Raw genomic sequence first — 14,151 nt, forward strand, 5'->3', positions numbered from 1 at the left:
CAGCTGTCAGAGAGAGAGATAGAGGGCAAGACAGGGGGTAGAGACGGGAGATAGACAGAGAGATGGGGGGAACAGAGAGAGAAAATGGGGGACAGAGAGAGAGAGGGGGGACAGAGAGAGGGGTCAGAGAGATGGGGGGACAGAGAGAGCGAGAGGGGGCAGAAAGAGATAAAATGTGACAGAGAGAGAGGGGGACAAAGAGGATGAGAATGGAGAGAGAAGGGGTACAGAGAGAGAAAGAGGGAGACAGAGAGAGATAGAGGGGGACTATCGAGAGAAGGAGGGGGGACAGAGAGAGGGGGCCCACAGAGAGCGAGGACAACACAGACAGGGGGCAACAACACAGAGAGGGGGACACAGAGAGAGGGGACACAGAGAGAGAGAGACAGATAGAGGAAGAGAGAGTGATCAAGATCACTCCTGACAGATGGATATCTATCCATAATACTCCGAATCGCTACAAGAAGTGTGCAGGCAAAAAAAATGCCAGGTAGCTCAATAAATCAGCGTCCAACATAGTGACAAGAAAGTAAGTCAATGGCGGTGGACATAAACAATGGTGGGTCACACTTCACGGAGCCACCGCGATAATAAACGCGGCGGCTCATTTTAATGGCCGGGGTGGACCACACCACACTCCCATCCCCGATCACATGGAGGTGGTGGGCGGTCTGTCCCCGGCAATGGTGCAGCCGCCTTTGTGCAGGTGCTGACGCCATTTTTAAAGGGCTTCGAGCCCTACATTTCAATTTAAATATTTAAATAAATAGTGCTTGTAAAAAATTTACATATCCTGACCCTCTCCCCCCCCTCAAAACACTTACCCGGTGCTCCTGACCTACCCCACCCCCACACACACAAAGTTCATCAACTTTAAACTTTACCCCTTCCCACCATTCCCTACACCAATGAAATTACTTTAACGCCGCTCCTGCCCTCCCACACTGAAAATCTTACCTGCTCCCCCTTCCCCACGGGCGTTTCGCCACAGCTCCCAGGACGGGGATCCAAAGGCGCGGGAATGCCGGCCGCCAGCACCAATATCACTCTGGAATGGATGGCAGGAGCAGGTAGGTCATTTATTTGTTCATTTAAATTATTTTCCGTATGCAAATTTGGCTCCCGTTGCCGAGCGGCAGGAGGCCGCCATGAAGCCTTGCTGCCGCTGGTGATATTGGGCCGGGCCTTCCCGTGGCTGGAGGCATTTTCCAGCACTCCCCTCCACCCCCCACCCCCACCCCCCCACCACCACCTCCGACGTCGGGCAGGGGCTGTAAAATTCAGCCCAATAAATTAATCTTCTCATTTTAATCTTCTTCACAAAATTGCACATCTGTTGTTTTGATTAATATTAAGATAAATTTTTAATGCCTTTATCTTTCTGAAATTGCCTCACTGGCCCCCTATGTAAGACAAAAGCTGTAAAGGTTGGACAACCCTGTTCTAGACAGACCCTTTGGTTAACTTGAAGTTACACTTCCTTCCCACTCATATTAATGAAGCCACTCCAGGCACATGGGGTATACCTTATGATTGAAAACACTATAGCAGCTTGGCAAGGAGGGATATTGTCTGTCAAGGATACATGATGATAAGAAAATGAACAATTTTTTAAAAAAGACTAAATTTAAGGTGAGTTTGAAGCACAACATTACAAAGAGATATTAATAGGTTGCATGAAAGGGCAAAACTGCAGCAAATGTATTTCAATGTAGGCAAGTGTGAGGTTATCCACAAGAATAGAACAAAGTACTTTCTAAATGGTGAAAAGCTAGAAACCAAAGAGACTTGGGGGCGCAGGTGCTTAGATCCTTAAAATATCAGGTACAGAAAATAATCAAAAAGGCCTTCATATCTAGCGAGCTATTATATAAGAAGTAGAAGTCATGCCTCAGCTATCTAAAGCTCTGGTTAGACCACACCTGGAGCACTGTGAACAGTTCTAGGCACCACACCTCAAGAAGGATATATTGGCCTGGGAGGCAGTGCAGCATACATTTACCAGAATGAGACCTTGACTTTAGGATTAAATTACACGGAAAGATTACTAGGGTTGTTTACCCTGGAATTTGGTAGGTTAAATGATGGTTTAATCAAAGTTTATAGTATATTACGGGAACAGATGGGGTAGATAGCAACTATTTTTGCTGGTCTGGGAATCTAGGACGAAGGAGGATAGTCTATAAATTGGAGACCTTTCAGGAGTGAAATTAGGAAATACTATTACACACAAAGTACTGGGAGTGACGGCACCTTGAAGGAGTACAGTTCAGACCATGGCACCAATGGGCAAGGGACTGCACAGGAGGGAACAGCAAAGCATAGAAACGCAGTCGTTCAAAGAGATTCCATTGTTAGGGGGACAGACAGGCATTTCTGTAACCGTAATCATGAGTCCCCTATGGTGTGTTGCCTCCCTGGTGTCAGGGTAAAGGACATCATGGAAAGGGTGCAGAATATTCAGCAGGGGGAAGGGAGTGGGCCAGAAGCTGTGATTCATGTCAGTACCAATGACATAGAGAGGGCAGGTATTGAGGCCTTCCAGTTATATTTTAGGGAACTAGGGAGGAAGTTAAAAAGTAGGACCTCGAAGGTAGTACTCTTCAGATTACTCTCAGTGCCGCATGCTTGTGAGAGTAGAAATAGGAAGATAGAGATGAATGCACGGCTTGAGACATGGTGCAGGAGGGAGGGCTTTATATTCTTGGGGCATTGGGACAAGTTCCGGGCCAGTTCAAAAGGGATGGGCTGCAAATCAACAGGACTGGGACCAATGTCTTCGCTGAAAGGTTCACAAATATAGTTGGGGAGGGTTTAAAAAAATTGGCGGGGGGATGGGCACCTGTATATAGCAGTAGAAAAGAGGAATAAGGTACACAAAGTAAGAGTGTTGGATAGTACTAGAGAAGGGATTGTAGATGGAAGCAGACTAAGAAGGATTTTTATGAATACAAAGACAGGTTTACAATGCATGTATGTGAATAAGGTTGGTGAGCTCCAAGCACAAATAGCCATGTGGGAATATGATTTAGTGGCAATAATGGAAATGTGGTGTAAAAATGGTAAGGACTGGGCGCTTAATATTCAAGGATACAAAATGTTCAGAAAAGATAGGGGAGGAAAAAGAGAGGTGGGGTGGCACTACTGATTAGGGAGAACATTGCAGTGTTGGAAAAAGAGGATATACTTGATGGAGCATAGACAGAATCCATTTTGTTAGAGTTGAGAAGAAACGAGGAGATGATCATGTTTCTGGGGGTATACTACAGGCCTCAAAATAGTGAGAAATATAGAGAGGAGCAAATCTGCAAGGGAATCAGAAATGTGCAAGAACTATAGAATGGTGATGTTGGGGGACTTTATCCAAATATCGATTGGGATAGTATTAGAGTAAAGAGTAAGGACGGGGAGAAATTTCTGAAATGTGTTCAGGAGAACTTCCTTGACCAGTATGTTTTTGATCCAAATAGAAAGGAGGCATTGCTGGATCTGGTGCTGGGGAATGAGGTGGGCCAAGTGGACCAAGTGTCTGTGGGGGAACACTTGAGTAAGAGTGATCATCATATGATAAGTTTTAGACTAGTAACGTAGAAGAGTAAGGAACAATCTAAAGTACAGTATCTCAATTGAACCTTCAAAGGCAAGAAAAGGTATCTAGCCAGGGTAAAATGGAACCAAAGACTGACAGGAAAAGCTAACAGAATAATGGTTCATCTTTAAGGAGGAGATGTTTCAGCTACAGGCTAGGTACGTTCCAACAAGGGTGTAAGGCTGGGAACCAGGGCTCCTTGGATGCTGAGGGAGAATATGATGAAACAAAAAAAAGTGGATGTATGATGCATGTCAAATGAATTCTTCAAGTGAGGACCAGGTCAAATACAATAATTTGAGGAGGGAGGTGGAAAGGAAAATAAGACTGGCAAAGAGATAATATGAGAATAGAATGGCAGTCAACATAAAAGGGAACCCAAAAATCTTCTACTGGCATGTAAATAGTAAGCAGTAAGAGGTGGACTGTGGCCTATTAGGGACAAAGAGGCACAAGACAAGGCTAGATTTGTCTGTGTTTACTCAGGAAGAGGATGCTGACAAAATATCTATAGTAGCAGAGATGGTAGCGGTAGGGTGAAAATTGATCGGTAGGAAGTACTGGAAAGGCTGGCTATATTTAGAATGGATAAGTCGCCTGGTCCAGATGGCTTGTGTCCAAGGTTGCTAAAGAAAATGGGAGTGGAAATAGCAGAAGGGCTTACCATAATCTTCCATTTTCCCTAGATATGGAAGAGGTGCCTGAGGATTGGAGAGTGGCAAAAGTAACACCCTTATTCAAGAAAGTCAGTTGCGGTAACTGCAGGCCAGTCAGGTTAACATCTGTGGTGGGTAAAGTTTTAGAAACAATAATCAGGGAAAAAAATCAACAGGCACTTGGAGAGGTTTGAGCTAATTAAGGATAGTCAGCACGGATTTGTAAAAGGCAGATGGTGCTTGACTAATCTAATTGAATTTTTTGATAAAGAAACAGAGAAGGTTGATGAAGCGAAGGCAATGGATATTGTCTTTTTGGATTTTAAGAAAGTGTTTGACAAAGTACTAGATAAAAGGCTGGTTAAAAAAATTAAGGCTCGTGGATTAGAAGGGTCAGTGTCATCTTGGATAAAAGGTTGTCTTAGAAACATAGGAAATAGGAGCAGAAGTAGGCCATTCGGCCCTTCGAGCCTGCACCGCCATTCATTATGATCATGGCTGATCATCCAACTCAGTAACCTGTTAAGGACAGAAACCAACAAGACTGGAGGATGGTAGATACTGGTGTTCCCTGAGGGTCAGTGAGAGGACCATTGCTTTTTTTGATGTAAATAAATTACTTGAATATTGGAATAGAGAGTAACATTTCAAAATTTGCCCAAGATATCAAACTTGGAGGAGTGGCAATCAGTGACGATGATACAAATCGACTGCAACAGGATATAGATTTGCTAGCAGAATCGGCAGACAAGTAGCAAATGGAATTTCATTTCACTGTGAGGTGATATATTTTGGCTGAAGGGATGGGGAACGGTCATGTAGACTTAATGGCACAGTTCTAAAGAGAGTGCAGGGACAGAGGGACCTGGGGTACATGTGCATAGATCTTTGAATGTGGCAAAACATATTGACTGAGTGATCAGCAAAACATATAGGATCTTAGGCTTCATAAAGAGGGACTGAGTACAAAAGCAGGGAAGTTATGCTGAACCTTTATAAAGCTCTGGTTAGGCCACAACTAAAGTACTGCGTCCAGTTCAGGTCACCACACTTTAGGAAGGATGTGAGGGCCCTTGAAAGGGTGCAGAAGAGGTTTACCAAAATGGTTCCAGGGATGAGGGATTTTAGGTGCAAGGTTAGGTTGGAGAAGCAGGGGTTGTTCTCCTTGGAGCAAAGGAGATTGAAGGGAGATTTCATTGAGGTGTACAAGATTATGACAAGTTTGGATAAGTTAGACAAAGAAAATCTGTCCTCATTATCTGCTGGTACAAGCACCAGGGGACACAGATTTAAGGTTTTGGGCAAGAACTCTTTTACAGTATGACCTGGATGTCGCTGCCTATGAAGGTGGTGGTAGCAGAGACAATCAAAGATTTCAATAGGAAATTGGATGGACACTTGAAGGAAATAAACGTGCAGGGCTACTGTGATAGAGCTGGGGAATGGGACTGACTGAATTGCTCTACGGAAAGCCAGCATGGACGCAGCCGTAAATAACTCTATGGGCTGGATTTTAAGGAGCCCTCGATGTTGGGAACCATGGCGGGGGGTGGGGAGAAAGCAAGATGTCCATAGTCACCTTGACCATCACTCCAGATAACAAGATGAGGGTGAGGTGGGAGTTGAAAAGAGCATAAGGCAGTAATATACCATTATGAGGAATGGTCTCAGCAACGCCAAATGCTTTGGGCTCTGTTGCAACTTGTCTCATGATGTGGAGCACCATCTTTGCTGTCAGGCTCAGTGGGCGAAGTGCAGAATGTTAGTGATTGTGTTGCACTGTGTTTGGGTGATCAACCTGCCGTAGATGAATAGTTGGGGTATGTGGATGCAGCAAGAGGTGGGTGTGAGACTGGGATTAGTAGAAGGTGTGTGAGCGTGAGGTAGAGTACCTGAATGTAAGATATTAGTCCTGATTGCTAGGGACTGTTGGTGTGCAAGTGATGGGGTGTGGTGCAGTGAGCAGCGTTAGAGGCTGGTAGTGTGGAGGGTATGAGATGTCATGTGAAGATGGATTTATGGACCTTGATCACCTGTGTAAGGTCATTAAACTTCTTGCGATACTGCTGAAAGGTTCTCGGGGTCATTCCCTTCAGCAGGGTTGGGGTGTGTGCTGCCTTGAGGGCCTCCTGCCACCCACCCCCACTCCTCCCCACAGAAACATGGCTTCTCTCCTGTTATGATCCCCATGGAGATCAACAAACCAAAAGAATCAAATTTGCAGACTGATCCCAATAGAAAAACCAAACGGACAAGATTTCACGTTTCTAAATTTTACTTTAACAATCAAACTTCAACGTGAATTAAAAGTCAAATCATAGTCTATATATATAGTTTACAGATAACATGTTAATTATCAGATACAACAGAGATAGATCTCATGGCTTTACTGGGCAGTATCTCAGCAATGATGGCACGTAATAGCCACAAAGCTCTATAAAACTTTAAGCTTCTTCAGGTAAGTTTCCAGCTCATTTCCTCCAAGATGTAGATACTGATGTAATGCCTTCTCATCAATAGCAGGCATTGGAGTCTTTCCTTTAATGTTTCGGTCTTGTTGTCTCTCAAACGTCCTTGGCTCTACTCACAACAGTCTTGATGGCATGGTTCCACCAGTCTTTAAGTCACCGAAAGCAGCTGCCACAATTTGTATTTGCTGATGGCCAGTTCCCAGAATTAGTTTTATATCTCTGCAGCTTCTCTGCAGTTTTCAGATCTGAGCTTAGATAGCATGCCTGTGGTCAAATAACTCCGTGCTTATCTGGTTCCAATTAGTTTAAATTTCCCCAGAAACCTGAAGTTTTTAGTTTCACTTTCAAATTTGGATCTGACTCAAAAAAAAACAAGCTTTGAAACCAGAGTCAGTGCATCTAACAGAATTCAACAGTCATCTGTTCCTACAAGTCTGCACACGCTTCTCTACTGGTCTCACATCGCAGATTCCATCACACTCCTCCTATCCACTTCCATGATTACGGCTTCCCGTGCCGCATTGGTGAATGGTAGAGTCCCTTCTCTGCCCTGCTGTATCATTTCCTGTGTAGAATTGTAGCACTGTCAGCAGCAGCCTCCTCTAATTCATTGCAGCTTCCTTTTAAGAGGAGCAGACTGTCTTTAAGAGCTGGAGTCTAGCTGCAACATGTTGTTGCCTCACATGCCATTAGGTTGTCTTTCATGTGTACTGCCTGCCAGCAGCCCAAGTCACGCTGGGCTGCAACAGAAATCATGATATTGAGCAGGCAGCTCAATGGAAATGGCAGGTCACGAATCATGACCCCCAGTACCCAAAAGTCGTTACTAACCAATTTTTAGTCTTTAAACTTATTTTAAAAGGGAAGACGTTAAAGATTTTAAATTGAGAAATATAAAAGGATCTGAGAGAATTGGGTTACAGGAGAGAAGCAAGCATTGGGGGCCGAATGGCCTCTCCGGTGCTGTAATTTATATAATTCTATGAAAATTCTCCATTATTAAGGTGAGCTCAGGGAGTGGTCTTGAATGTTGGGGGTGAGCTGAGTTTGGGACGATTTGCCCTGTGAGAAGTTCCCCAAACACTGTGAGAAGTTCCCCAAACACTGAGTTTGCTGCCCTTTGTACGATCTCTCAACTTGGTTTCATTCCTTCTCTTCAAAGCCACACAATGGGCTAGATGTTATACACGGCAGCTCATTTGAATATGCTGGTCAGCCCTCTCCCCCAATCACGTGGAGGGGGTGGGCTCTCTGATGCCGGCAATGGCATCAGCTGCCTGTGCGCAGGCGCTTTTTAAAGGGCAGCCAACCCTGTTGGGTCATTTACATTTTTAAAGACATACCCACCGACCCACCCTCCACCCCCACAATGTATCAATTAAAAATCTATCACCCCTTTCCCACCCCCCCAATAACAATTAAGTTCAGTATTTGCCCTCTCTTGCCCCCAAACCACTTACCTTTCACACTTGACCTTCCCCCACCAAACTGAACAAAGTGCAGAGGTCACCCCTTCCCACCATCCCCTAAATTATTGATGTAAATATGACCCTATCCACCCCACCCCCGCAATAAAAATCTTAAGTTTCCCCCTTCCCCACCGTGGTGGCGCCTGCTTTCCCTGGACAGGAAAGTGAAGGCGTGTGAGTGCCGGCCGCTGCTCAGAAGATCACGGCCTAAAGGTAAGGTTGCTGTGTATTGGATTTAAATTTATGCATTGCCTTTATTTCAATATGTTAATTCAGGTCCCAGCACCCAGCGACGGAGGGGCCACCATGGCGCTGCGCCAACACTTGGAAGATCGGACCTGGCACTCCCAGCATCGGGCTTAGTGGCAGGCCACTGCTGGAATGATTTTCCGGTTCCCCCCCACCTCCCACACCCCCCCCGCCACGGAGTCCGACGTTGGGAGCTTAGTAAAATCCTAGCTAATGTTTGTTATGTAGGTGCATCTATATGAATATGGACATTATTGAAAATATTTACGGGCTGCTTCATATCTTTAAGATATCCATAAATGTATTTTTTCATATGAGGTGCCAAACTTTCTAATGTTTACTTTTCAGATCAATCCAACCCCATATTATGAGGCTTGTGTACATGACGCATGTGCCTGCGACACTGGTGGAGATTGTGAATGTTTGTGTACAGCGATAGCTGCCTATTCTTGGGCCTGCAGTATGGTTGGGGTGTGCGTTGCCTGGAGAAGCCCTGAAGTTTGTCGTGAGTAATATTCGGCTTGCATTAATTTTAGGCTTGGGAGGGAATCAAATGCCATTCTTTCCATCAGGTCCCCCATCTCTCAGGGTTATTCACCATCCACAGCTGAGAGGTCAGACTCCTAGGATTGTGCAGTCATCGAGCAATACTAACCCTGAGTCAGCAACCATGTGGAAAATCATTCCACCATGGGAGTTTTCCATCCTTGTCATTAGGAAGATAACGAACCACTGTTTGTTACTTTCTCACAGGAATTGGAGATTGAGAATGTGTCAGTTGATGATTTGAACCTGCATCCTGATATCTCCTGCAATGTTTTGGCACAGCATGCCAGCGGTCTTAATATTTTGTGCACAACCATCTATTTGTCCACCTTCATTATATTTTATAGCGTTTTAAGTAGGATTCAGAGCATTGTTCAACATTACTGCTTTTATAAGAAGAAAAATAAAATAACAATGTTTCAGAACAATGTTATATTTTTCAGTTAGAATTTAAGAAGCTGCTTTCATGGAACTTTGAACTGAACCTCACTCAGTTTTATCAGAATCACCTCCTTTTCAAATTTGCTGCAGGGTACCAGTGAAATAGCTGTAAATTTTCTGTTGGTTTAATATCAATATAACTCCATGCTCTGTACCAAAAGACATTTATGGGGTAGATTTTAAATAAAATGCAAGTCAGGCATGATCTACAAAGGGCAGGCAATCCATTCCACCAGAGTAGCATTCAGGCAGTGAAGAAGAAAATTTACCCAATGTTGTTTGAATAACAAGAGAAATAAATTGGCAGATGCAATCTCTCTTTTCAGCTCTGTTTTGTGACTATTACAATCCCGATGATAAGTGCGAATGGCACTATGCACCTTGTGGAATTCCCTGTCTGAAAACCTGCCAAAATCCTGGTGGCGCATGCTCCAAGATTATCCCCAAGCTTGAAGGTATTTTTTTCTATCTGTTCACTAATATGTTAATGTGTTTAATTATCATATTAAATGTTTATTTACAAGCTAAAATTACATAATTTTAGAACTATTTTATTAATTCTAGTTAAGTGAACAAAATCCATTTCAAAAGCTTTCTTTTTCACAGTGAAGTATGAGGTGGAAAATTCAGATTATATAGTTGATTACAGACTTTAATACTGAAGGAAAATCATTCAAAATATGGACCCTTTCACACTACCCTAAGCAATTCATTGAAATAACAAGCAGCCCGCTTGACTGGCACTTTATCCATTAGCCTATACATTTACCCCCTCCACCACCAGTTTACCGTTGCCACAGTGCAAACTATCCACAGGATGCATGCAGCAATTTGCCATGGCTTCTTCTGCAGTGTGTCCCAAACCTCTGATTCACATCATCCAGAAGGATAAGGGCAGCAGGTGCATAGGAAGACCATCACCTCCAGTCATACACCCATCCTGATTTGAATGTGTATTGCCATTTCTTCATTGTTGATGGATCAAGATCCTGAAACTCCCTACCATCATACATTCCCAAATGTAACTCGAGATGGTCAATAAATGGCATTAATAAAAGCCCATATTCCGAGAACAAATTTTAAAAAGAAACTGCATGCAGGTTATAAATACAAAAACAAACTACGCAGCAGGTTACACTGCAAATTACCAGAAACTACACAGCAGGTTACACAAAATTAACAGAAACAACATAGCAGGTTACACAAAATTACCAGAAACTACACAGCAGGTTACACTGCAAATTACCAGAAACTACACAGCAGGTTACACAAAATTACCAGAAACTACACAGCAGGTTACACAAAATTAACAGAAACTACACAGCAGGTTACACAAAATTAACAGAAACTACACAGCAGGTTACACAAAATTAACAGAAACTACACAGCAGGTTACACAAAATTAACAGAAACTACACAGCAGGTTACACTGCAAATTACCAGAAACTACACAGCAGGTTACACTGCAAATTACCAGAAACTACACAGCAGGTTACACAAAATTACCAGAAACTACACAGCAGGTTACACAAAATTAACAGAAACTACACAGCAGGTTACACAAAATTACCAGAAACTACACAGCAGGTTACACAAAATTAACAGAAACTACACAGCAGGTTACACTGCAAATTACCAGAAACTACACAGCAGGTTACACTGCAAATTACCAGAAACTACACAGCAGGTTACACAAAATTACCAGAAACTACACAGCAGGTTACACTGCAAATTACCAGAAACTACACAGCAGGTTACACTGCAAATTACCAGAAACTACACAGCAGGTTACACAAAATTACCAGAAACTACACAGCAGGTTACACAAAATTACCAGAAACTACACAGCAGGTTACACAAAATTAACAGAAACTACACAGCAGGTTACACAAAATTAACAGAAACTACACAGCAGGTTACACTGCAAATTACCAGAAACTACACAGCAGGTTACACAAAATTACCAGAAACTACACAGCAGGTTACACAAAATTAACAGAAACTACACAGCAGGTTACACAAAATTAACAGAAACTACACAGCAGGTTACACAAAATTAACAGAAACTACACAGCAGGTTACACAAAATTACCAGAAACTGCATAGCAGGTTACACAAAATTACCAGAAACTGCATAGCAGGTTACACCAATAATTAACAGAGTTAGATGTACGGTGTCCATTGAACCTTAAGCTACAGCTAAATTATGCATGATTAGGAGTGAATAAATCTTGTGGAGAGAAAACAAGTTTGAGTTGTTCACTTATCAGGAGTTCACTGATGTGGAGCTGACTATTATTAGAAAGTGAGGAACAATCTAATACTATTATCACATCACACAGGCTGCTATCCAGACTGTCCTGATGATAAGCCATTTTTGGATGAGGAAACAATGCAATGTGTTGAACTGAGTGACTGTCCCTGTCATGTTAATGGAAAGCATTATGAGCCAGGCCATATTGTGCCAAGCACTCAGAACTGTGAATCATGGTAAGTTTTACCATAAACAGTCCTACATTTATTATTAATGTAACAATTATTTCAAAATAAGCATTCTTTTCATTTTTTGAGGAGCAGAGGAAAGAGTTTATTTTGTTCCAGATGAGGGAAACTGATACTGGGCGATGGGGAACGTTCCTCTTTCAGAACTTAGTAACAACTGGAAGTGCTCCTAAATCAGCACAGCATGGGTTAGAGACAAAGCAAACTTGCCTCGACTGTACCTCAACAGCATATCATTTCCTGCAACCTTTTGGTGTCCGTTTTGTCTTAGGTGAAGCACCCTGGGATATTCATCATGTTATTTAGCTGCAAGTTCTTGTTGACAGTCTTCTAGGTTTGCCAACTCTCCGAGGAATTCCTGGAGGTTTGATCACGCGACATACTGACTACACGTTGGGTGATCATATGACGTCTGCAAATGTTATTTTTCTTTTACCTTATAAAGGTTGGGTCCTTTGTATCTGAGCATTTTTGCTTATTGTTTTGCGCCAGCATCTGTTGTATTAGAAATCCCGAGTATCAAGAGGCCACTTGTGAGCAGGTGAAGTAGAAAAACCGAGAGTGGAAATGAGGATAAAGCAAAGGTGGGGGGAAATTTGACTAGGTGAGGACAGCTCATTGCAATTGCACCAATAAATATTAGTAATACTGGTAACACTGAAAATTGCTTCATAACCAACTATAAGACAATAACTTACTGATGGTCTATATTACACAAACTAAGGTTTGTTTTCCCTGGAATTTAGAAGGTTAGTGTTGTGATTTGATTGAAGTTTGTAAGACATTCAAGGAAATATGTCGGGTAGATAGAAAGAAACTACTTCTGCTGTTTGAAGATTCTGGGGCTAGGGGGCATAGTCAAAAAATTACATCTAGACATTTCAGGAGTATAATTAAGAAACACTCAAAGGGCTGGATTTTGTTCTCCCCCAGACGTCGGGGTCCATAGCAGAGGGGGAGGGGGCCGGGGGCCTAAGATGCCTCCGGAAGAGGGTTGCCACGCAACCCAATGCCGGGAGGGCTCAGCCCAATATTATCGGCGGCGGTGAGGCCTTGTGGTGGCCACCCGCCGCTTAGCGATGGGACCCCCATTTGAATATTTAAATAAATTAAAATGAATGCATTAATGATACTCATGTGGCCGTCTGATGCCCTGCTGCGATCTTCAGCCTGGTGGCCGGCACTCCCGTGCCTTCAGATCCCCGTCCGGGAAAACGAGGCGCCATATTGGTGGGGAGGGGGGGATGAGGTAAGTTTTCAGGGTGGGGTGGGGGGTACGGTGGAATGAGGTCAAATTAATGTCAGGGGTGTAGAGGATGGTAGGAAGAGTTAGAGTTTAACGTTTGTGCAGTTTGGGGAGGAAGGTCAGATGTACGAGGTGTTTTGGGGGAAAGCGCAACTAATTAATTTTATTGTTATTGGGGGAGGGGGTGGGAGAGGGGCAAAAGAAATGTCTGCATTTCTTTTCATTTACTTTAACTTTAAATATTAAAATTTTCCATAGGGCTCAAAGCCCTTTACAAATGATGTCAACAGCTGCACACGGGTAGCTGATGCTATTGCCTGGTATGGACAGCCCGCCCCCTCCATGTGATCGGGGGGGGGGGGGTTGGTGGGAGTGGCCCGCCCCGGCTATTTAAATGAGCCATCGCACGGAAGATTGCAGTGGCTCTACGACATGTGGCCTGCACGGGGGGGCACCGTTCTTTTCGCCCGCTGCCAACATCAGCGGCAAGCACAGAAAATTCAACCCAAATAGTGGTCAAAGTTTGGATGTCTTCCACTAAGGGCAATTGATGCTACATCATTTGTTAATTTTAACTCTGAGACTGATAGATTTTTGTTAACCAGAGTTATTAATGGATATTGTGTTCGGTCGCAGATCAGCCATGATCTCATTGAATAGCAGAACTGGCACGAGGGGCTAAATGGTCTATTCCTGTTCCTATGTTCCTGTGTAATTGGACATAATAGGTATTTTGGCTGTACATCCAACCTCTAATTAATGGTTTTCATTTAAACCACTGATAGTCGCCCTGAAACTACAGCTCAGTTTGATAAGACTCGGCAGTCGATGCTACTTTTAATAGACCCGATCTCTCCCTATCATCTTGGACTCTGGTTTGTCCTCAGGTTCCCCACTTTGCTGCTGCAGCTCCAGACTCTGCAGAAAATGATGTTCTCCAAGCCTGTCATATTCCCCAGTCTCCCTTTCTTCCTCCCACTTC

At 43.4% G+C, this 14,151-nt stretch overlaps 1 protein-coding gene across 1 annotated transcript in view; it reads left to right on the top strand.

The window, feature by feature from the left end:
* The window catches only part of LOC137376885 (mucin-5AC-like), a 77,290-nt gene extending 64,290 nt beyond the window's left edge, over positions 1–13,000 (top strand). The window contains exons 25-29 of the mRNA XM_068045842.1: positions 8,783–8,939; positions 9,748–9,876; positions 11,764–11,911; positions 12,369–12,456; positions 12,857–13,000. Of these exons, the coding sequence (XP_067901943.1) occupies positions 8,783–8,939; positions 9,748–9,876; positions 11,764–11,911; positions 12,369–12,456; positions 12,857–13,000 (666 nt within the window). The remainder of the gene's footprint in view (positions 1–8,782; positions 8,940–9,747; positions 9,877–11,763; positions 11,912–12,368; positions 12,457–12,856) is intronic.
* Positions 13,001–14,151: the final 1,151 nt, after the last annotated feature.

This window comes from Heterodontus francisci, chromosome 14, assembly GCF_036365525.1.
Source record: "Heterodontus francisci isolate sHetFra1 chromosome 14, sHetFra1.hap1, whole genome shotgun sequence".
In the NCBI taxonomy this organism is placed as follows: Eukaryota; Metazoa; Chordata; class Chondrichthyes; order Heterodontiformes; family Heterodontidae; genus Heterodontus; species Heterodontus francisci.